Source organism: Cydia amplana, chromosome 2, assembly GCF_948474715.1.
Source record: "Cydia amplana chromosome 2, ilCydAmpl1.1, whole genome shotgun sequence".
NCBI classification, from domain to species: Eukaryota; Metazoa; Arthropoda; class Insecta; order Lepidoptera; family Tortricidae; genus Cydia; species Cydia amplana.
In genome coordinates, this window is record NC_086070.1 from 15,631,375 (window position 1) to 15,651,770 (window position 20,396).

Here is a 20,396-nt window from a genome sequence, read left to right on the forward strand (position 1 = left end):
CCTAAATACGGAACCCTTCATGGGCGAGTCCGACTCGCACTTGGCCGCTTTTTATGGAGATGTAGTCATTGTTTATGGTTCCGTGAATATAAAAATGTACTGATTATGATCCTATGTAATAGCCCCCCTACTTTATAGATGAAAACAGACTAAAAGTTCCCAAGTTTATCGCATACATTAAGCATGAAATTATTATTTTTTGACATTTTTTGTATAGTTTGTAGCTTTCTAATAGACCCCGAAGGCTAATCCTATTGTCTATTGTTAAGAAAAACCGCTCGTGCCACGTGCCACAACCACCTGCAAAAAAAATCGGTACTTCGGTTACTGAGTGCCGGCGAGTCGAACGCTACAGAACCACTCTAAAATGTGTCATCGAGATGCGTAACAAAGGCGCGTTATCGGAGAGCGCACCTACGCTGGTTTTTTGAGCGTTGGACTAGCCCGCGCTCAGGTGCCAAATAGAATAATTAGGACCCTTTTTTGCAGGTAAGTAGCACGTGCGGTTTTACTGAACAATAGACAATAGGATTAGCCTTCGGGGTCTATTAGAAAGCTACAAACTATACGTTTGTTTTTGTATGGATAAAACATTAAGATGTAATTTCAGACGACATCAGAGAGCCAGGACAACGACCTGGATGAAGCGGTGCGGCTCGAGCAGGAGCGGAAAGAGAGGGACAAGATAAAGGCGCTCAAGAAAAAGGCGAGAAAGGTCAAGCAGAAGCTTTTAGCCTCGTAAGTTAATTTTGACGGAGTGGTGGCCGCTTACCACTGACAATCCAACCTCTAGACTGAGCTTAGGCCAATTCTTTCATGACACCGATGCTGCCAAAAATACGGGGGTGCGGGGGGACGAGGTGAGCGAATCCCGTGCCGTGATTGGTCCGTTCAAAGACACGGACCAATCACGGCACGGGATTGACTCGAAGATGGAGTAACGCTACCGTATGTGTGGCAGAGGGGGTAGCGCGACTATGCTATGTCTAGAGGTTGGATTGTCTGCGCCGCTTACAGACGAGAGGAGTGCCTGGCGTCCGTTGGCTCGTTGGGTGGACGATATTCGGAAGATTGCGGGTCACTTCTGGATGAAATTGGCTCAGAACCGGGATAAGTGGCGTACTCGAAGAGAGGCCTATGCTCAGCAGTGGGCGATAAACGGCTGATATGATGATGATGATGATGAAGTGAATTTTGAGAAAAGTAACTTGTGTATGTCACTGAATCATTGTTTTGGAAATAAAAATAGACACAGATTATTAAATAGCGTGCCATCCACTATGGGGTTTTTTTAAATGCAAGGTTCGATTCTACCAACAAAACTGAGCTACTTTTATTATGGCATCAATCACGAAATTGCAAAAAAAAGTGAGAGCTAACATAGAAAATATCGACATCTGACGAACCAAAATGTGTGAAAAGCTAATGTTTTTTTTCATTTCATTTAAAGTTGAAGACACGTTGTATTATGGATTAGTTGTACATATTAGTAGTTTGCATTGTGCTAGTGTCAGTATTGTACAGAACGAACACGAATTCCGAAAACCAATTCGAATCCAGTGTTAGAACAGTATTTTACCGATGCTGTAAAAAAGCATAAATACAGACCTACAATTTATTTAATTACACAAACGGGTCTACCGCGATATATTTTCATTGTTTTTACCTTTAATTCCGACGTTCCGTGACCACAGCTGGTGCAACTCAGCTGAAACGTCGAAATTAAAGGTAAAAACAATGAAATTATATCGCGGTAGACCCGTTTGTGTAATTAAATATGTGTACAAAACGCGAGAGTTTAAAGTGTTATAGACCTACAATTTGTTAGGTTTTATGTTATGTTTGTACAAAGTTATCGATTTTACATTCTCATGTTCTTTTTCGCAGTGGAAACGATCAATCGGCCAGCGAGCTCCGCATACCCATCGACGCTTTCCTGTATCCCGCCGTCAACAAAATGTACAAGGTCTTCCAGCAAATCAACAACATTCTCTCACCGCTGCTGGTCGATAACGACGAACAGAAAACAGAAAAACGTGAAACAAACACTAAAGTAAATGAAACAGATGTCAAACAAACAAACAAGACAGAGATTAAAGTCAATGGAGATGTCTCTAAAGACGAAAAAACGGCTGAACAACCGGAAATCAAAGTAAATGGCGATGACGCTAAAGAAGCTGTCGAAAAAAAGAAATCTAAAAAGAAAAAGAACGTAGACAAGCAAGAATCATCGGAAAATAATAACAACAATAATATTGCCACAGAAGTAATAGAAGTTAAAGAAGGTAAAAAGAGCAAAAAGAAAAAGAGGGATGATAAAGCGAAACTGAAGAAGACTGAGAGTATTTGCAGCTCGCTCAGTGACATGAGCAAGACCAGTGATAAGAATGAGAGGAAGAATAAAGTGTCGTTGGACACAATGCATCTAGAGAGGTTGCTAAATGAACTACACAGGATTTTGGACAAATCGGATAAGGTAACTGAAATTAGATTTGATAACATGTTCTTTTGAAGAAACATTTAAATCCTCTTATATTAGAACTATTTGCTTTAAATATCGTCACATATGCGTGACGCTGTTTTTTTCTACAAAGTGAAAGTAGCTTAAAAATACCTACTTTCAAGATAATACGTACTTACAGACCGTAGTGCATAATTATATTCCATCGTATTTTCACGGAAACGTACGAAAGTGTCTTGCTATTTCAGTCAGTCTCGGTACAAATAGCATGACAAATACTAGCGATGTGACGAGTCCACTTTTTTTCAATTCGAATCATTCGAATTGATTCGGCCGCTGATTCGAATTCAAAATCGAGTTGACTCGACTCGACGATTCGTGTGGTTCGCGACAAGGTCACAGGCACAGGCGCGGAGCGAGTTGAGACGGCGAGTTACGCGGCAGTTGTTGTAAAAAGAACCTTCAGGGCACGGAATTAAGGTTTATTTTTGAATGGCCATACTAGCAGTGAACTCGAGTTGGGATACGAACGTTTATGAGAAAATACGATGGACACCAATTATGCACTACATCTGTACGTACTTTTAAGAGAATCGCCCGGAGAAAAGTGACAGATGTGAACAAATTCAGCCTCTAAATGTGTTCCTACGTACAGCATGTAAAGTTGCCGTCATTAGAACTTGCGAACTATGTAAACAAACAATGTAACTTTGTTTTGTGACAGTTTCTCCTTGAATTTTCACACTACCCCATCAAACACAATTCAAACTATACACATATACACTATTGAAACGGTCCGTTCCGTAAAATACATAAATATATAACTGTATCTTGGATATTTAATTAAAAGTTTAAAATGGTTTCATAAGTTAGGTTATTAGGACCAGATGGAATGACGTTTTTGTTTCTTTTAAATTCTACAATTGTCTATGATGGGTAGTGTTGTGACTAAAGTTTGTGATATAAACCCGTTACACACTACCCAACTCACGCTCTGTACCTACCGCCGCGGTTGTAAAATACATCAATACATCATTCTTAAGTACCAATTTGTCTTCTGATCGTGATTAAACAAATTAAAAATAAGTAACTACTTGTTTTTTAATTTTGGTATTTTATTACTCGATATGGTTCGACATTAGTAAAGTAGTACGTAAGAGTCTTGCCCATCACTAGTAAATTCATCATTCAGAGACAATTTCAATATGGCGGTTTGTTTACATAGTTCGCAAGTTCTAATGACGGCGAGTTTAGTATTATAAAGCTTTGGATTCCTCCGAAAACGGTGCCGTCATATGACGGCCGTCATATAGCGGCAGCAAAAGACGGCCGTCTTTACGGTGGCGACATGTGGAAAGTACCACGGCGTCATAACACACCGTCATCCACCAAGGTCAAAGCGGCAAATTTGAAAAATGTAGGCGCGATGGGATAACGTCCCATAGAAAATTTGAATTTCGCGCCTTTTCCTACCGACAAGATTTGCTTGATCATCTATAATTTACTTGGAGGATGAAATATCATCAGAAGAGGAAAATAATCGTAGTACGGAATCATTTATTCAAATCTCGTGTCATTTATTCAAAATGGCGTCACCGCTATCTAATAAAACGTTCACGAAACTATCGACAAGGTCATGACGGCCGTCATCTTACGTTACGTTGACAATCAACGTAACGTAACGCCGTCTAGGAAACCGCGCCATCTTGTTTACATGGACAACGTTCTAGTGACGTCAGTCAACGCTATATAGCGGCCGTAATATGACGGCACCGTTTTCGGAGGAATCCAAAGCTTAAGCGTCTTGAGTAGCTCAGTTGCCATTTATCTGAGCGGCCAAGGTGTTCACAAATATCTGGACATAGCCTCTATTTTCAAGAAGTTAATGTGCATGTTCAGATTATCTTTCCAGCGCCTTGGCAGCTTCGATATTTGATGGTGACTAATTGGTGTGACATTTTTGTTGGCAGCAAGCACCAGACAAGGCCTTGTTCAAGAAGCTGCACGGGCTGAAGGCGCTGGAACAGCTGCTGGCCCTGGCGGCCGAGAGAGAAGACCTAGCCAATCAAATCACTTCCAAGTTAGTATAAAACAGACTAAACACTAGCCCTAAAGGGATTTCACCACTACATAGTATAAAACAAAGTCGCTTCCCGCTGTCTGTATGTATGATTATAGATCTTTAAAATTACTAAACAGATTTTGATGCGGTTTTTTTTATAGATAGAGTGATTCAAAAGGAAGGTTTATGTATAATTTGTTTACAAATAAATGAATGATCTTAAAAAAGGTTTCTTCATATTATTGTTCCTAGTCACAAAAATTGGCTTGTTAATTATTAACAAGCCTTGGGACCATTGTATTTTCACGTAAACTTACGTACGAATGTGTCATGCTATTTCAGTCAGTCTCAGTACAAAAGAGCACTGATATTGACTGAGGTAGCATGACAAATACGAACGTTTCCGTGAAAATACGATGTCACCTTTGTCATCACCTTTAAAACTACTTTTTGAAAGGTAATTTTAGAGTGCTTTAAGTATTAGATGTCAGAAAGAAGTACCTAGTTGAAAAATGCCAGTTAAAAACCAGCCAATAAAGTAACAACTGCTGATTTTTTTAGCTCTTGCACTTCAAACGAATTGCCAGTACATACATATAATAATCGGCAATTTTTTTAGCTCTCGTACTTTGCGCATATCCCTTCAATTAGCGCCATCTTTAATGACAAATTGGCAGTTTTTTAACACCCTTAATCCACGCGAAGCGCAGCGCAGCTTAGTAATCACTCAATCGGACAAATGAATATGTTCTACCTAAACATCAAGGTTTAAAGTGCAGAAAATCTACGTATTACGAGAAAATATGCCAATAAAGTTGTATGAAATTCAGGCAGAACCACCTTAATGAGATTCTTGTACCCAGGTGCCTGTCCACGGCTGTGACTATATCGACGCGCGGCGCCGCGACGGACCCAGAGAGCGCACGTAACCTTTTGACTTCCAACGCTTCCGTCCACGTAGTCAAGCTGTTGGCCAACCAAATGGTAAGTGCAAACGAAATAGGTTAAGGTCAACCGAGGTAAATGCGTCTTTTAAAGATTTCTTCTAAAACGGAACATTTTAGAACTATCGCAACCCTCTATGTTTGAAGTGTCACTGTCACTGAACTTTTAATGCAGACGGCTATAATAGTTATAATATGTTGCGTTACGAAGATATCTTCAAATGACGCATTACCTCAGACGCATTTACCTCGGTTGACCTTACTACAATAAGCTGAGGGCACGCGTAACTTTTAATGGGTCACGTCACGAAACAAGTTGAAATGCACTGGTGTAAAAGGATTTATATCATGTCGTGCAAAATATCTGACATTAGCAATGTACCTATTTTAACTTCTTTTACTTCTTTTACACACTTATTTTAACTTCACTTGGAATAAAATAAACATTGTAATAAAATCTTGCAACTTGCAAATTTATTTTAACCTACGTGAAATAATAGCCCTATCGTTTTGATACTTTGTAAGTGCATATGTACCTACCTATATTATAATGACAAATATCTGGAAGACCGAGCTTTGCTCGAAAACATATAAAAACTCAAAAATGCGCGTTTTCCCAGAGATAAGAAATTTTGGCAGAAACTTATTATTTCCTATTTAGTTTTTACTACACTCTTTCTATGTTTCTATTAGGTAATGTGTATGAACATGAACTATTGGGGGAAAGCACCAGATTCTCGTTTTAAAAACTAGAACATTGACACAAATGTCAAGTTATTAGTTATTAGTTCCGATTTAAGCCGCAAATTGGCAGTACAATTATATCCATCGGTGTACATTATATCCACTGATACTGCCATCTGGCGGCTACTGCTGTTACGATGAAGCGCGTTTATGTTTCTATTTTATCAACATAAGCGCCATCTATACCTCCGTATTTGGTTAATAGGTATGTCAACTTTATGTAATAGGTGGCGTACCATGTTTCGTAAGTTAAAACCCGACATAATAATTAACTAACTAGTGGCTCTGTGAGCTGTAGACCTCGCGAGCATAGCTTATTGGGCACGATGACAGCGCCACACAGCGGTTTGATCAATCAACAATACAAAGATTTTAATTTATTTAAGTGAAAAAAAAAATACAAAAAGTTATGTCTTACTGGAGATCGAACCCAGACTTTCTGTGTGCAAACAAAAAAAGCGATTGTTTACAAAATGCGCCATGATAGTTCTTAGCTAAGCTGACGAAATTCGGCTACTCATTCTCGAGTACAAACTAAATATCTAAATACCGCCTAAACCAACAATACAATTTTTCTGCATTTTTTGTCATTTACTATGTAAATATGTCTCAAAAAGAAAATACTCTTATGATATCGATACGACTATTTGTTTAAGCGCGAGGTATCACAACTCCTCCATTTTTGAAAATTTCCAAAAACGGGATCGACAAAATTTTTTTATTTACTCATAGAATCTGGTCACAAGAATCGGTTGAGAATTGTGACCTGTAGAGGAGAACATCCGGACATACAAAAGCAAAATGCCCGAGTCAAAACGTAGACCTTCGCTACGCTTCGGTCAATAAAATAAGTGCCTCTAAATGCCACTAGTGCTAAAAATGCGTCACATTCTATGTGAAATGAGAGCCAAGTTCAATATTAAGAATATGTGTCGTTGTTGACTCGCCGACAAAAGAATTGAGATCTATATGGGTGCCAAGTTCTGTGCTGTGTAGAAAATCCTGAAATTATAAAGGATTTGTCTTGGCTTTTTCGGTACGTCTTGCGACCTCCTTGTCTTGTCGTGCCTGGAAAGAGACTATTTGGCCCAGGTAAACTATAAAGCTTACTATAAAATGTGACGTTTTTTTTCTAATCTTATAATATCTTTTTGGCTGTAATTAGTAGGAATTGGGTTCTAAAGCAATAAAACGTATTTCAGATTCAGCTATAAAACTATACTTTATTGTTATATCCATATTCCCTTTCCAACTTTTTCTATCACAGTGAAAGGGGTACCAAACATTACATGGTCGATTAGGTTTGATGTCCGCCCATTCTGACGGAGTCAACCTTTGCAAAGTTTCGCAATCTCCTTATGGACTTGATTGGGTTTAGGTTTACGACATCTGATCTTTAAAAGGGTTGAACACTGTTGACAAGCTTCTTCCTGTTTTTGTGACGAGCAAACTACCTACAGTTTTCAATAACTTATTGATTATTTTTATCTTTATGAACTATGACCCAAAATAATTTTTGGGCACATCATTGGCAAAATTTTGGTGCTTATTACGATTTTAAAGAACAGGCGAAAAATGTTTAGAGGGTAATTGGCTCCTAAGAGAAAATCTGGTCTACAGTTGGAATAATATTAGGCCTCTGTATCAGGCGGATTTGTCTTTTTTTTTTAATTTACGGTTATGCAGAAAACTTCATTGCATTTTTTCGTAATCAGCTACAATTAAAATCGTTGAAAGCGCAACAACATGAAAGATCTTGTTTTTGAAACAATCTAGGTCTTCTATAGCCTCCAGCTGCACATAGACCTAAAAATTATTGTGATTTGGATCTTTCTTCTTACAAATCAATATAGCATTTGTGTTGGTAGGTTTGTTGACGGCCAGAGAGCAGGAACCGTGACTATTGGCATACGTGTAATTTCACTAGTGCGGGAAAGTAGCACCATATACTGTAAACTTCTTTCCTTAATAAAAGGGTGTATTAACACCCGTAACGTATGTTCACGGCATTCGCCATTTTATTTGGTTTTCCTTTTTTCGTTTGTGATGGAATTCAAATTAACAAAATACGGTGCATGGTCCGACATGGACTTGGCCGGTTTTTAATAATCATTTGGCGTGTTCAGATTCTAAAATGTTCATAAAATATCTGAGACACATTTTACTTAAATCCTCTTTTTCATCCGTGACCAAAGTATTATATATTTTATAGTAAAATGCGGAACATTAATTTCCTTTTGAAAATAAATACACATAATCGGCTGTTCAAACAAGTAACATGTGATAAACAGTTTTAAAAATTGAAACTTTCTGAAATGTATAAAGCATGTAGGTACCAACTTAATGTTCTGTTTAAAAAATCAATTGCTATACTAATTAACGTATACTTTCCGTCATACTTTGTATATTGTAACGGGTTTCTCAATAAACTTGGTTTAATTAAATGAGAAAGCAGGACGATTAATGTAAGAGGTTCTGTCATTTGGAAGTTAAACAAATATGACAGTTGTTTGCGTTTATAAAGTAATATGACTTTGGGAATTGGAAATCTTTTGCCTCCTATTTTTAAAAGAGAAAAATATTGCCATTTTATCTTAATTACGGTGAAATAGTACTTTAATTTCTGATTTTTCAATGGTATTGTTAATAAGGTTAAGGTTGATTTTCAAACATTAGTTTCTGCTCATTTCCTTGAGTGTAAGAGCATTGCATGATGGCATGCCAAAAAGTCTGGAAACAAGTGCTGTTACTTTGATTAACTATATTTTAAAAACGTTACTTTTAAATCGATATGTTAAAAAGAAATGTTGAAACACGATCCAATAACTATTACCGTGACACCGATGGGATTACATTATAAATTCTATGTAATCCCATCTGAAGACGATTGTAATAGCCTATTGCTCTTTAAAAATAATGTAGAAATGTATATGTCGGCGGCCGATCGTAAGATCAGGCATATCGTGAAATTCCTAGGCATATCGTGAAAACCTAACGAACCTATCCTACCTATATATTGGTTTAATGTCACTATCGTCAAAACATTACACAGGAACATTACGATCTACCTGATCTTACGATCGGCCGCCGACATATATATTAGATAATTACACGAATTAACAGATTAACGTGATGTTAATTTGTATTTAACAGTCACAGTTCTCTGACCACCTGTAAACCCTGTTGCAAATGTTGCAATGAAATGTTTGAGGCCTACCTACTGGTCAGCTAAGTGTGTGTGTGAATCTAAACCTTACACAATAGATAATAATGAAGTATGTGGAGTGCTACTGTTCACCAATAATGCAGTCTATTTTTGTTATAAGTAAAAAAAAACATGCCGAGGATTTCTATGCAGTGCTGCGACAAGGCACTAAAGTGTACAGCGTATTTCCAGGCCAACTGTGCATCGACCGCCAAACGAAACTTTATGTGTAATTAAAAGCTTATAATAACTCGCCGACGTTAATTGAACGTTATCTGCGACGCCATCTTTGAATTGTCGAATATTTTTGTTTTATTTCCCCTGAATCATTTACTTTACGAGGGTTTGCTGAGATTGCAATCTCTGTTCATTTGCAATGTAATAGTTGTATCCAACAGCTAAGTAAACGCTCTTAGCGTTTAAAAAATAAAGTATAATTTAAATTTGATCCGAATTTGTAACTGTTGAGAAACGACCGAATTTGTTATCGAAATAGTCCTTTCACTTTTTACATTCGCAGTGGCAATAAACGGTACCGAAGTCCATGCAGTATGTATTTTTGAACATTTGGTCCATTTTTAAAACCAGAAAGTTAACCATGTTTACGAAATTTCATGTTGGATCCCGCCCGGAGATGAAGCTCTGATATTTTGTAGTTTTGTTGTCTAACAAAAATTCTCGGCTCCTATTATGATGGCACATGCAATTTGGACTTTACCTCGAAAACAATATGTAATTTTTTTTAAAGAGTTATCTTATTTGCAGGAGAAAGACCTCTCCGATCCCCGGGAGATGGAGCTGGCGTGTCTTCTACTGGACTGGTTGTCGGTGGCCCTGGACTCCGTGACGCAGATCGTCTCGACACCGGCCACTTGGGCGAGGGCTCACATGCTAGTCAGGTTAGTGTGGTGCGCACCCCGCCTTGGGAGCTGGACGCAGGGGTGCTGGCGGACAGGTACCGGCTGAGGGCGGAAGCCAGGGGGCGTGGGGAGCTCCCAGACGCGGAGGAGGCCGAGAGGGTGATGCGGGGAGCCGCGGAGCGCCTGCGAGAGAGATGGAGGGAGGCCTTGGAGGATAGCCACTATGGAACCCGAACCATAGGGGCTATTCTGCCGATAATGGACGAGTGGGTGGATCGGGGCAAGGGGGCCCTGACATATAGGGTGACGCAGGTGGTGTCCGGACACGGCTGTTTTGGACACTACCTGCACAAAATACAGAGGGAGCCGGGGCCTCAGTGCCACGAATGTGGCGCGGCGGATGACACGGCTCAGCACACTCTGGAGGAGTGTAATCGCTGGGCCGTGGAAAGAGCTTCCCTCAGGGCAGCGACGGGGGTGGCGGACCTCTCGCTACACAGCATAATAGCGGCGATGCTGGGTAGCGAGAGGAAATGGGAAGCGGCGGCCTCCTTCTGCGAAGAGGTTATGTCGCAGAAGGAGGAGGCGGAAAGGGAGCGAGAAGCGGCTGCTGACGCGCTTCCTCTTCGACGCAGGCGGCAGGGTCGAAGGCGAAGGGCATATGCTCGCCTCGAGCCCTAGTGGGGCCGGCGGGTACCGAACCTGCATTGCACGGCCCCACACACGTCGTAGGGGTGGGGATCAAGCGTTTCTGATCCCCCCCCTGCATTGTGAGGGTGCCCTGGCGATAAGCCGGGGCTGCCGGAGGGCGCCGTGGTGGTATGATATCGATCCCAGTGTGCCCTCACGAACGGCAAAGAGGATGAAACGCCGGAGTGGGTTTAGTGGGTAGGGCCAATTTCTCCCCCCCTCTCGCCAAGAGAGGGACAAGGAGCGGCGAGTCCCACACACCGTGCGTAAATGCATTCCGTCAAAAAAAAAAAAAAAAAAGGTTAGTGTGGTGCACAAGATACCTCGTAGACCCTCGGGAGATGGAGCTGGCATGTCTCCTACTGGACTGGTTGTCGGTGGCCCTTGACTCCTTGACGCACAACTTCTCGCCACCTGTCACATGGGCAAGGGCTCACATGCTTGTGAGGTTAGTGGTGCAGGAGAAATATCCCAATCTTCGGGATCTGGCGTGTTTCCTGCTGTTCTGACTAACTTAGACTAACTCTGGCCCGACTCGGTCTCGTAGATCGTCTACGCATGGGCCCACGGGCAAGGAATCTTTACATTATGCTTGGCAGGCGTATTATGCATGGATAAAAATAGAAGGATACTTCATTATCACGATGTCACGTAGACAAATATTATGGCCATAATATCCGTACAGGTCTACAGGTTTCTCATACAGTTTGGCGCGAAATTCCTGGTTTAAAACCCCGTTTCATGCAAGGTTACTGAAGTCTCAGATTGAATTCGATTGAATTTATTGGAAGATTTCATTAATTATAGACCGTAAACCGTAACGTCATTTTGGCAACAATTTAACGCAAATTGCAAACCTAACTTAGGCACAAACTACTGTCCGTGTCAATTAACAATCAAGTAAGCTCTAATACGCACTTAGGTAGCTTTTGTGTCACTTTTCGGGCTGAATTATGTATGTACAATTAGCATCAGAAAAAACGGAGCGAACTAAGTGATTGATCTTTATTTGCCTTTGTTTTTTGAACAATAAATTCGTTCCAAGATTAGTTTGAACGCCTCGCTCGCTAAGCTACTAAATGTACAGCGCCCTTAAATTAATTTTTCACTAGTATATAAAGATGCTGTGTTACACACATTGACATCTCAACACAACCTACAAAGCAACTCCCTCCGCCAACTCTCGTGCGCAGTCGGGTAAATATTGACACAGTTGGATGTGACGCTTCCTTCCTACCCTACACTAGAGGCCCACTTAAAAAGTGCTGTTATTATTATTGTATAGAATTTATTGATACTAATACATATAATCTTGTCGTGTCATCTCAGTACGAGTCATCGCTAAGTCTTTATTATTTACTGAAACGGAGCTTAATCGCATATTTATAAACACACTTGAAAAATACCTCTGACGTTTCGAGCGCACATTGCACTTTTGAATGAGAGGTCCACATCAACAATTCACCATCTTCTATTCGAACTTCGAACCACCGACCGGCATTTTCGTCTTTGGAAAAAAGTAAAAAAAAATTGAAACTTGAATCGGTATATGTAAGTCACCTGAAATAATATCTGACAGAATTCTTAAGATGCTTATATTGATGAAATTACTTTGAAGGACAATCAATCTAACCATCTAACCTTCCAACATAGAGGACATATATTCGGCCTTGTTAATGTATTTAATCGGACCGATTCGAACAATGCTTACAAGAAGTCACAGCGGTACGATATTGTGTCAAAAGTGACATTTCTTCAACCAAAAAGCGTCACTTTTGACACTGACTGATCGGTATCGTACTGCTTTGACTTCTTATAAGCATTGTTCGAATCGTACCGAATATCAAACTTGCAAAAATTAGTTACTATATGTATGTTTAGTAATAAGTAAATACATATTTCTGTCATCTCAATAACGCTCCAAAGCATCTAAAATCTAATAGAAGCGTATAATAATATTATGACGAGTTCTTTGCGTCATTCGGTTAGCGTAATGAAATTTGCGACGCACTTAGAGGGCGCGCGGCGTGTGGACATTGTAGGTAAGAGGCTGGGGTGGTAGGCGCATTGAAAAAATGGTGCCTTTAGGAGGCTCGTTTTAGTCGTAATATAAACAAATATAATAAAACATTTGAAAAACTGCCTCAATGTACGATTAAAATCAGAAGTAGCTATATGTGAGGTGTTCTTAATGATCTACACACATTCTTACTTTAATGAAGTTGTGTTCAGATGGTTTTGATTTTTGAACACCTCGGCTTTATAATAGTAGTGTATGTGACTGCTACATAATGCCTAATTATGTACAGTTACATACATACACTGCTTTATCTACATACATAGGTATTATAAGCTTTATTATAACTATTATAAGTCACGACTGCCATTGCGGCATTTGATCACATACTCGTACTCAATAAAACGTCATCTCGACTGATACTAGAAATGTGTTCATATTAAATTCCTTTCTTTTCAGAGATGTTCGAAGTTTGAATGTCATTATTTAATCGACATCAACGTTATTAATAGGTAACAGTTTCACAGATAATTAGGATTGTTCATTTTTTTTTTAATGTTCTATTTCGAAAACCATTTCGAGATATGAGGTTTTCAAACAGTTTCCGACATTTGCTGCGATATAATAATTGAGGATTGAAGATATTTCAACAAATATCCTTATGACCTTAGTTTGACCTTTCTCCTGGGCTGAATGTAAAGTCATCGCATAATAAAAGTTATCGAACCATAGTAAATAAATCCGTCACTCACGTAATTGTCAAAGTTATCATTGTCATCAATTGTCATAATTTAATTTTTCAGTTAAACCGCTCTTGGTTTGTTACGATTTGATTTATAACTGATACCTAAACTGTAGATTTGATTGCTTAATATAAATCAAAAACCTTGTTCCTACGTGTGGGAATGATTCACAAAAATAATAGTTCGAATCCGCGAGGACCTACTTACGACGTGAAAGATGGTGTCGTGAAGTAAACATGGAATACCTACCTACCTACTTCAAGTTTAACATAGTATTGCTGTGAGGATCACGTCGATGTAAGTATTAATTAATATTATTTACTACAATTATTTAAAAGCTCACTTTGTTAGTAGGGTCGTGGGGACCTATTTATTTTCTGTGGTAATGTAGCCAGAGTATCTAAAGGCAAACCGTTAAACAGAGATGGTGCCTACTAGAAAGAATGAATACACAAGAATACATGGTCATACTCAAAATGCAGCCTGAAACTGCTTATTTGAACAGATATAATTTCTAATTTCCAGGTACATGTTGCAGTTCAAGCTGCTGATATCATGGTGGACAAGACTTAAGTGAATAAAGATCTGTGAATAATAAAACATGTTTTTGTTTATCTACTTTTTTATTAATTTAGGAAATATGTGTTGCCCATAAAAGAGCAACTATACGTAAATGTTGAAACGAACATCCAAAATGCTCAAGTTTGTTCTGGGCCCAAGTGCCTTAACAAATCGATGATCTCCTTTGTACATTACATATCACACAGCCGTATCTAAATAGGAATCACACGATGACCTGAAATAATAGAATATAATTAGCTAAATTAGCATGTACCTAATCCAATATCCAAACAATGGTGACAAGCCGGTAGAAAGTATCCACTGGGTGTTAAGCGACCTTAGCAATGGACGCTTGTAACAATTTTAAGAATCCAATCTCCTTAAAAATAGAATCAGTGAAAAAATATATGATGTAACTTACATTTTCTATTTTTGTTCCCCTGATTTCAGCCAACTTATGGTTGGAGTTGGATGCTATAATGGATACATATATTTCAATAAAACGTAAGTTATATTATATAACTTAGGCAGATTTCTGGAATCAGCTTTCACAAATTTAGCGTATTTTGAAATTATTGATTCAGGGATTCAAATGAAACGAGTATTCGAGACGACATTATTTATAAAAACGCGTGACACTGACATTGTCGACAGTTGACAATTACAATCAATTGACAATGACAACTATTTTTTAATGCTTGTTGTTGCTTGTGCTTTATCCAATCAGCCACGACATGTAATTTACGAGAAGTCGTATCTCATATTTTCAATAAATTATAAATATTCAACCGAGCCACGAATTACTAAATCATTCAAATTGGTATCTTAAATTAACCTATATTTTCAGAAAATAAAATAAAAATGGGGGTCTAAAAAAAATGAACAATCCTAATTTGTTGATTTTGTTGAAACCAAACAGTTTATGCTAGCCGTAATTTGCGGTTTTTGAACGCATCATAGAGGGTTTATGATATTTGTGAAGATGTAGATAAAATAAGTAAATGTTTACTATGTGCCATTTTTAAGGGGCCTGTCTAATTCACCCTATCAAATCAACTAACTGATCCGTTTAATATGTTGTCAAAACATGACATTTTAAGTCAACCAAATAAGCACCAGCTTTTCACGATAATTTCTATTGTTCATAGAATCACCCCTAACACTAACAGGTGTTGGCACTAGAACAATGGGAAACCAACACCGAGCACATCATGATTAATTAAAAATACTAAACAAAACTGCCCCTGCAGTGCATTCTGCAAGAGCAGGCTCAGGGGCTTCCCCTCGGGAGGTCGCGAGCCCTACAGATTTACTAACCCAGTACATTATTAGGCCTAATAGATATAGCAGTAAACTTTCGGAATTAATATAGGTAAACCAGTCATAACCTAATTAGTCTAATTACTGATCAGTTCCTAACGTTAGGCATTGGAAAAAAAATGTGAAGAAATCCAATGGCGATAATAATCCCCTGTTTTTGCAATATCAAAGTGCCGCTTACGCTGTTTTCGGTGGTCTTAGAACACTCGACTGTATCTTCTGAGTGTCACGAAGAGCCGTAATTATCCTTTCGAAAAATCACATGTGGTTTGCGAGCCGCTGTTTACCGCCTTACGTTTATACATTGAAAAACATTCATAAACTTTACTGTCCTCGCGCGTCAGAGGAGGCCTGTGCCCAGCAGTGGGACGTTTTCGGTAAACTATAAATGCAAAATGAGCTCTGAATGATTTTCTGCTTGTTTTTGTCACTCAAAGTTAAGTTTATTGAAAGTGAAACTATACTGTTTTATGTTATTTTCAATATCCAGCGCGAGCAATATCGTAATTGACTTGCATGTGCCTCATGTGCGTCGCGTGACTGTATTTTCTATTTACATGTCTTCAAAAACCCGTGTTTTTCTATTAGGTACAATTTCTAGCAATCATCCTTTTCAGTTACAGACTGTTTTTTTAGGGTGTATTATTTGCGTTGTGCATAGTAATTGTACTATACTAACTTGGATGCTTGTAATGTAACAATTAACATAACACGCCAAATCTGTAATACATTAAAATCTCACGAATGTCATGTATATCATAATTTATTCGACCGTAACGTTCTATTAAATCAACCCTTCGGATGAGACAGTGATAAATCTCTCTAATTCTCGTCTGCGATCTCTCGTTTATTTTAATCAAACTAACGCTATGCGATTAAATCGATAATCACTTGTAATCTACCCGCTATCGATGTCACATGGCCCCAATTCACTCGGTCATAGATTAATAGCAATAGACTCGAAATTTTAGGGGAACCAATTATCAATGTAAAGCCTGACCAGTAATATAGTCAAGAGGGAGCTGTTATTCTCATGTAGGGTGACAGTTCAGTATAGTATGAAAAAATTAGTTCCAGTAAAATTGTGCAACATGGCGCGTGATCATATATTCCTGGTCAGGCTTTAAAAACGTACTTATTAGTGGTTTCACAGACAGACTATAAATACAAAATTTGACCCCTATCGGCGAAAATTAGTTTCGCAAAAACTTTAGTTTTTAAATTTATATAGTTTTGGTTTGTGTCAAAATTATGGGTATTCTAACAGGAACAATAAAGACAAATTAAAAGCTACTTCTATTAATGACAGTTATGTTTACGACCTTAAGTTAGTTAATTGATTGCTTCTCGTGCGCACGCCATCTTAACATAATTACCATTTTTTGTTTTTCTAATACCTTAAACTTTTTATAACGTAAATTTATTTATACAACTAAGAAGGGGCTACAATTTATAGTTTTTTTTATACTTATAAATGAAGGTTTATTTTACCTAAAACTAACTTGCTATTTCGCGCGAGACATTCTGTAATGTGCCTAATCTCTGACAGAGAAAGGGGCTGAACGCGTCCCATATGGACACAATAGAGTGTCGCTCGCACATGTTCTGACATCGAGTGTGTTGTGATAGAACAATTGGGTAGAAAGCATGCACTTTCGTTGAATCTACTCGCCTAAAAGAGTGATTGGACACCGCACATTTATAGCCGCGCGTATACGCTATTTTTAATGAGGCATCTTACAATTTACTGAATCAAGATTGTATTAACTTGAGGAAAAATGTTTTTCCTTTTAGTTTTTTTCTGGTTTAATTTCATTAATTCTTAAATTCAAGGACAATATGTCTATCTAATCATGGAAAGTAGGTTAGTATGTTAAAAATGTTAGAATAGTCATCTTGTATAGTTTCATTTAGTAAGTAGTCGTATTCTAATCTGTTCTGATTTTCAATAGAGTTCTTTAAAAACTTAATTATCCTTTGTCCATCATAGTTCTAAATGTTTGAATAAAAATTTAAAAAGAAAACGGAATTGATAAAAGTATACTGTATGATGAGAATCGTTTTGTAAAATAATAGCACTGGGAAACATGTTACGTATGCTTATGTTCTTATAGCCTGTGACTTTTGATTTTCTATAAACCCATCAAATCCGTACAGGCGATCTCTCATCCATTAGCAATCAAAGACACTCCACCTCGAGGACCATCGTTCCACAATCAACTCCTCTTCAAACGGAATTAAACACTAGCTATCCCGTGTAGGGCTCTTACACTGAAAGTACGAATGGTGGCGTACAGTCGATGTCAAATGTACCTATACATTTTTGGCCTTATCACAATGGAATAAAGTGCATAAAAGTTAACATATCTTTGATGTCTATTTCACGAAGACTTGCTGTGAAGAGTATTGAGCTTGTGGCATTTTGCTGACTGAAACAAAGGTATTTAGATAATTAAATAGGTATGCAATTTTCCTTATTTGCGAAAAGTGTTTATGATAGACCCGTGAGTATGCGCGTTACATAACTGAATATTGATTTAGCCTTATAAATAAAATTTATCCGGATGCCACGCTATGTCAAGAGTTATTTCTCTATTTTTGCAAAATTATCCCTCGAAACTTGAGTAGAGAAAGTATTTTATGCACTTAATGTGGCACATTAATTGGGACTTAAGGATTTCGACGTAGACAAACATATATTCTATCCGTGAAGAATTTAAAGATACATCTAAATAACCTCGGGAAATGAGAAAATGTAGAAATATGCACATTATATAGTTATAGTTTTGTTATAACTTCCAGGGCCCGGGAATATTACGAGCCACTTTGACTTGAGAGCCACAGAACCGCATTGAAGCCCCACTTCAAATCAAATTATATCCTAGCTTCGATTCCAGTTCTAGGGCACTCGATAATGCTATTATGCACTCTAAAATATGCTACGGTTGCAGTTTAGGTATTTGAGAACATGAAAGTTCCCTCAATAACTGAGTTAACTGACGGTCCGGTGCGGTTCCCCTTTCGCCATACAACTCCTGAGTAGACGTGTGCGCCGATTAAAAAATGATCGGCGGCGGCGTTTGCCGAAAAATCGGCGGCGGCGGCGTGTTTTCGGCGTGAAATCGGCGTGACCTTGACTTTCAGGTTTCTTAAGGAAAATCATTAATTTGTTATTTTTCTTGGTAATTTTATCAATCCAGGTTGCTGGTCAATGAACTACGTATTGTTTTGAATAGACTGGGAGTAAAATAGAGTTTGTAAATGAATATAGCATAGCTATAATAACGTAAATTTCTCTAGTAACTGGCTTGCATTAAGGGGTTACCTGATCCCAATGACCTTCGATCCGATCGGTAACTCTCAATATTCTCATGATTTCATTGGCTTATTTCGACAATAGTAGCACAGTGTGTTACAAGAAATAGCATCGAGTGACATGATAATATTGTTTTACCCATTTACAGCTTGCACATTTCCGCTGGGAAAGCATTTGCGCTTTTCGCCAGATTAACAGTGAATCCACAGTGTTGTCACTCTGTCTCTCTCTTCTCGACATTTTTGGCACACGACTTTTATTTTGGAAAGTCAGGGTCTCGAGAATTTTCGCACATCAATGTTCTCACTGTTCTCAGATTTTGCTTGACTCCACTACATGAGCCCTGTTTACGTTGCCTAGTTAATTGTAAGTCTTTTTATGATGGAGCATTCTACCTTCGTATGTGAGGCAATGTGAATTCCCAATTAACATGAACAAATCCTACTTCATAATTACAAATACAAATACAAATACAAATAATTTATTGAGAAAAGTATAGTACAGTGGTTGCTCTTAAAGACTAAGAATTTATAAAAACAAGTGATTTACAAATGCCTGAACTAGGATTCCCTGTGTTTCAGGCAGCGAAGGACAATATTAACTATTTATTAATTATTCACTTAATTATAAACTATAAGTAGTACACAATATAAGTCTTATTACCTAAACAAAAAAGTAGGTTCTTAAGTATTAAATATCAGAATACAGTAGGCAGTAGGTAATAATCGCTCCCTCATCTTTCTTGAATACTTAGGATTACTCAGTTACTTTACTTGGTGTGTCAAATAGTTTATGCAACTTGGCTATTCTGTTTTATTTAATTAATAACTGTAACATATATTATACAAAAAATCCATATTGTAAGCCAAATACCAACTCGGAATAGCTAATTAACAACATTCAAGGTCACGCCGATTTCACGCCGATCATTTATCGGCGGCGGCGGCGTGGCAAAAAAGGCCGGCGGCGGCGGCGCGCCGGCGCGGCGCACACGTCTACTCCTGAGTAGTCTTTTTTTAGATATTGTATACAATTTTGGTAGCCTAATCGAATTAATTCTGAGTTTAGATGTTAATAAACGAGTTTCTGAAAAGTTAATATGTTCGTAATAAAATACATTAGAAAGGCAAACACATTAGGTACATAATTAAGAAATTTAGGCGTAAAAATGAGAAAAAATGCACTAGCCATTTGATAACAAATTCGAGTTTCTTAAAATAACATATTATACCTACCTATTATAAAACCTAAATAATCTATAAATATTTTAGGTTAAATCATATTATTAAAACAAAATAACTAAAACATTTATGTTATAGCAGGCTTAAATTAATTTATTGGACCTCTAATAAATTGACCTCCCATTTGCCTACGACATTCACTCAGTAATTAGACAGCATGTCGCCGTCCGGCTCCGCCCACCGATTGCAAAATTAAAAAGTCGATGTAATTCTAAAATGAAAAGGACCCTGG

General features: G+C 38.1%; 1 protein-coding gene and 1 long non-coding RNA gene across 2 annotated transcripts in view; both read left to right on the top strand.

Moving 5' to 3' along the window:
• The window catches only part of LOC134658783 (S phase cyclin A-associated protein in the endoplasmic reticulum), a 68,089-nt gene that overhangs the window by 17,304 nt on the left and 30,389 nt on the right, over positions 1-20,396 (top strand). The window contains exons 11-15 of the mRNA XM_063514428.1: positions 611-738; positions 1,888-2,476; positions 4,432-4,541; positions 5,387-5,507; positions 10,182-10,315. Coding sequence (XP_063370498.1) covers positions 611-738; positions 1,888-2,476; positions 4,432-4,541; positions 5,387-5,507; positions 10,182-10,315 — 1,082 coding nt within the window. The remainder of the gene's footprint in view (positions 1-610; positions 739-1,887; positions 2,477-4,431; positions 4,542-5,386; positions 5,508-10,181; positions 10,316-20,396) is intronic.
• LOC134658831 (uncharacterized) lies at positions 13,498-14,340 on the top strand. The gene is made up of 2 exons (XR_010097743.1): positions 13,498-14,023; positions 14,252-14,340. It is a non-coding gene; the product is annotated as an uncharacterized LOC134658831 (long non-coding RNA).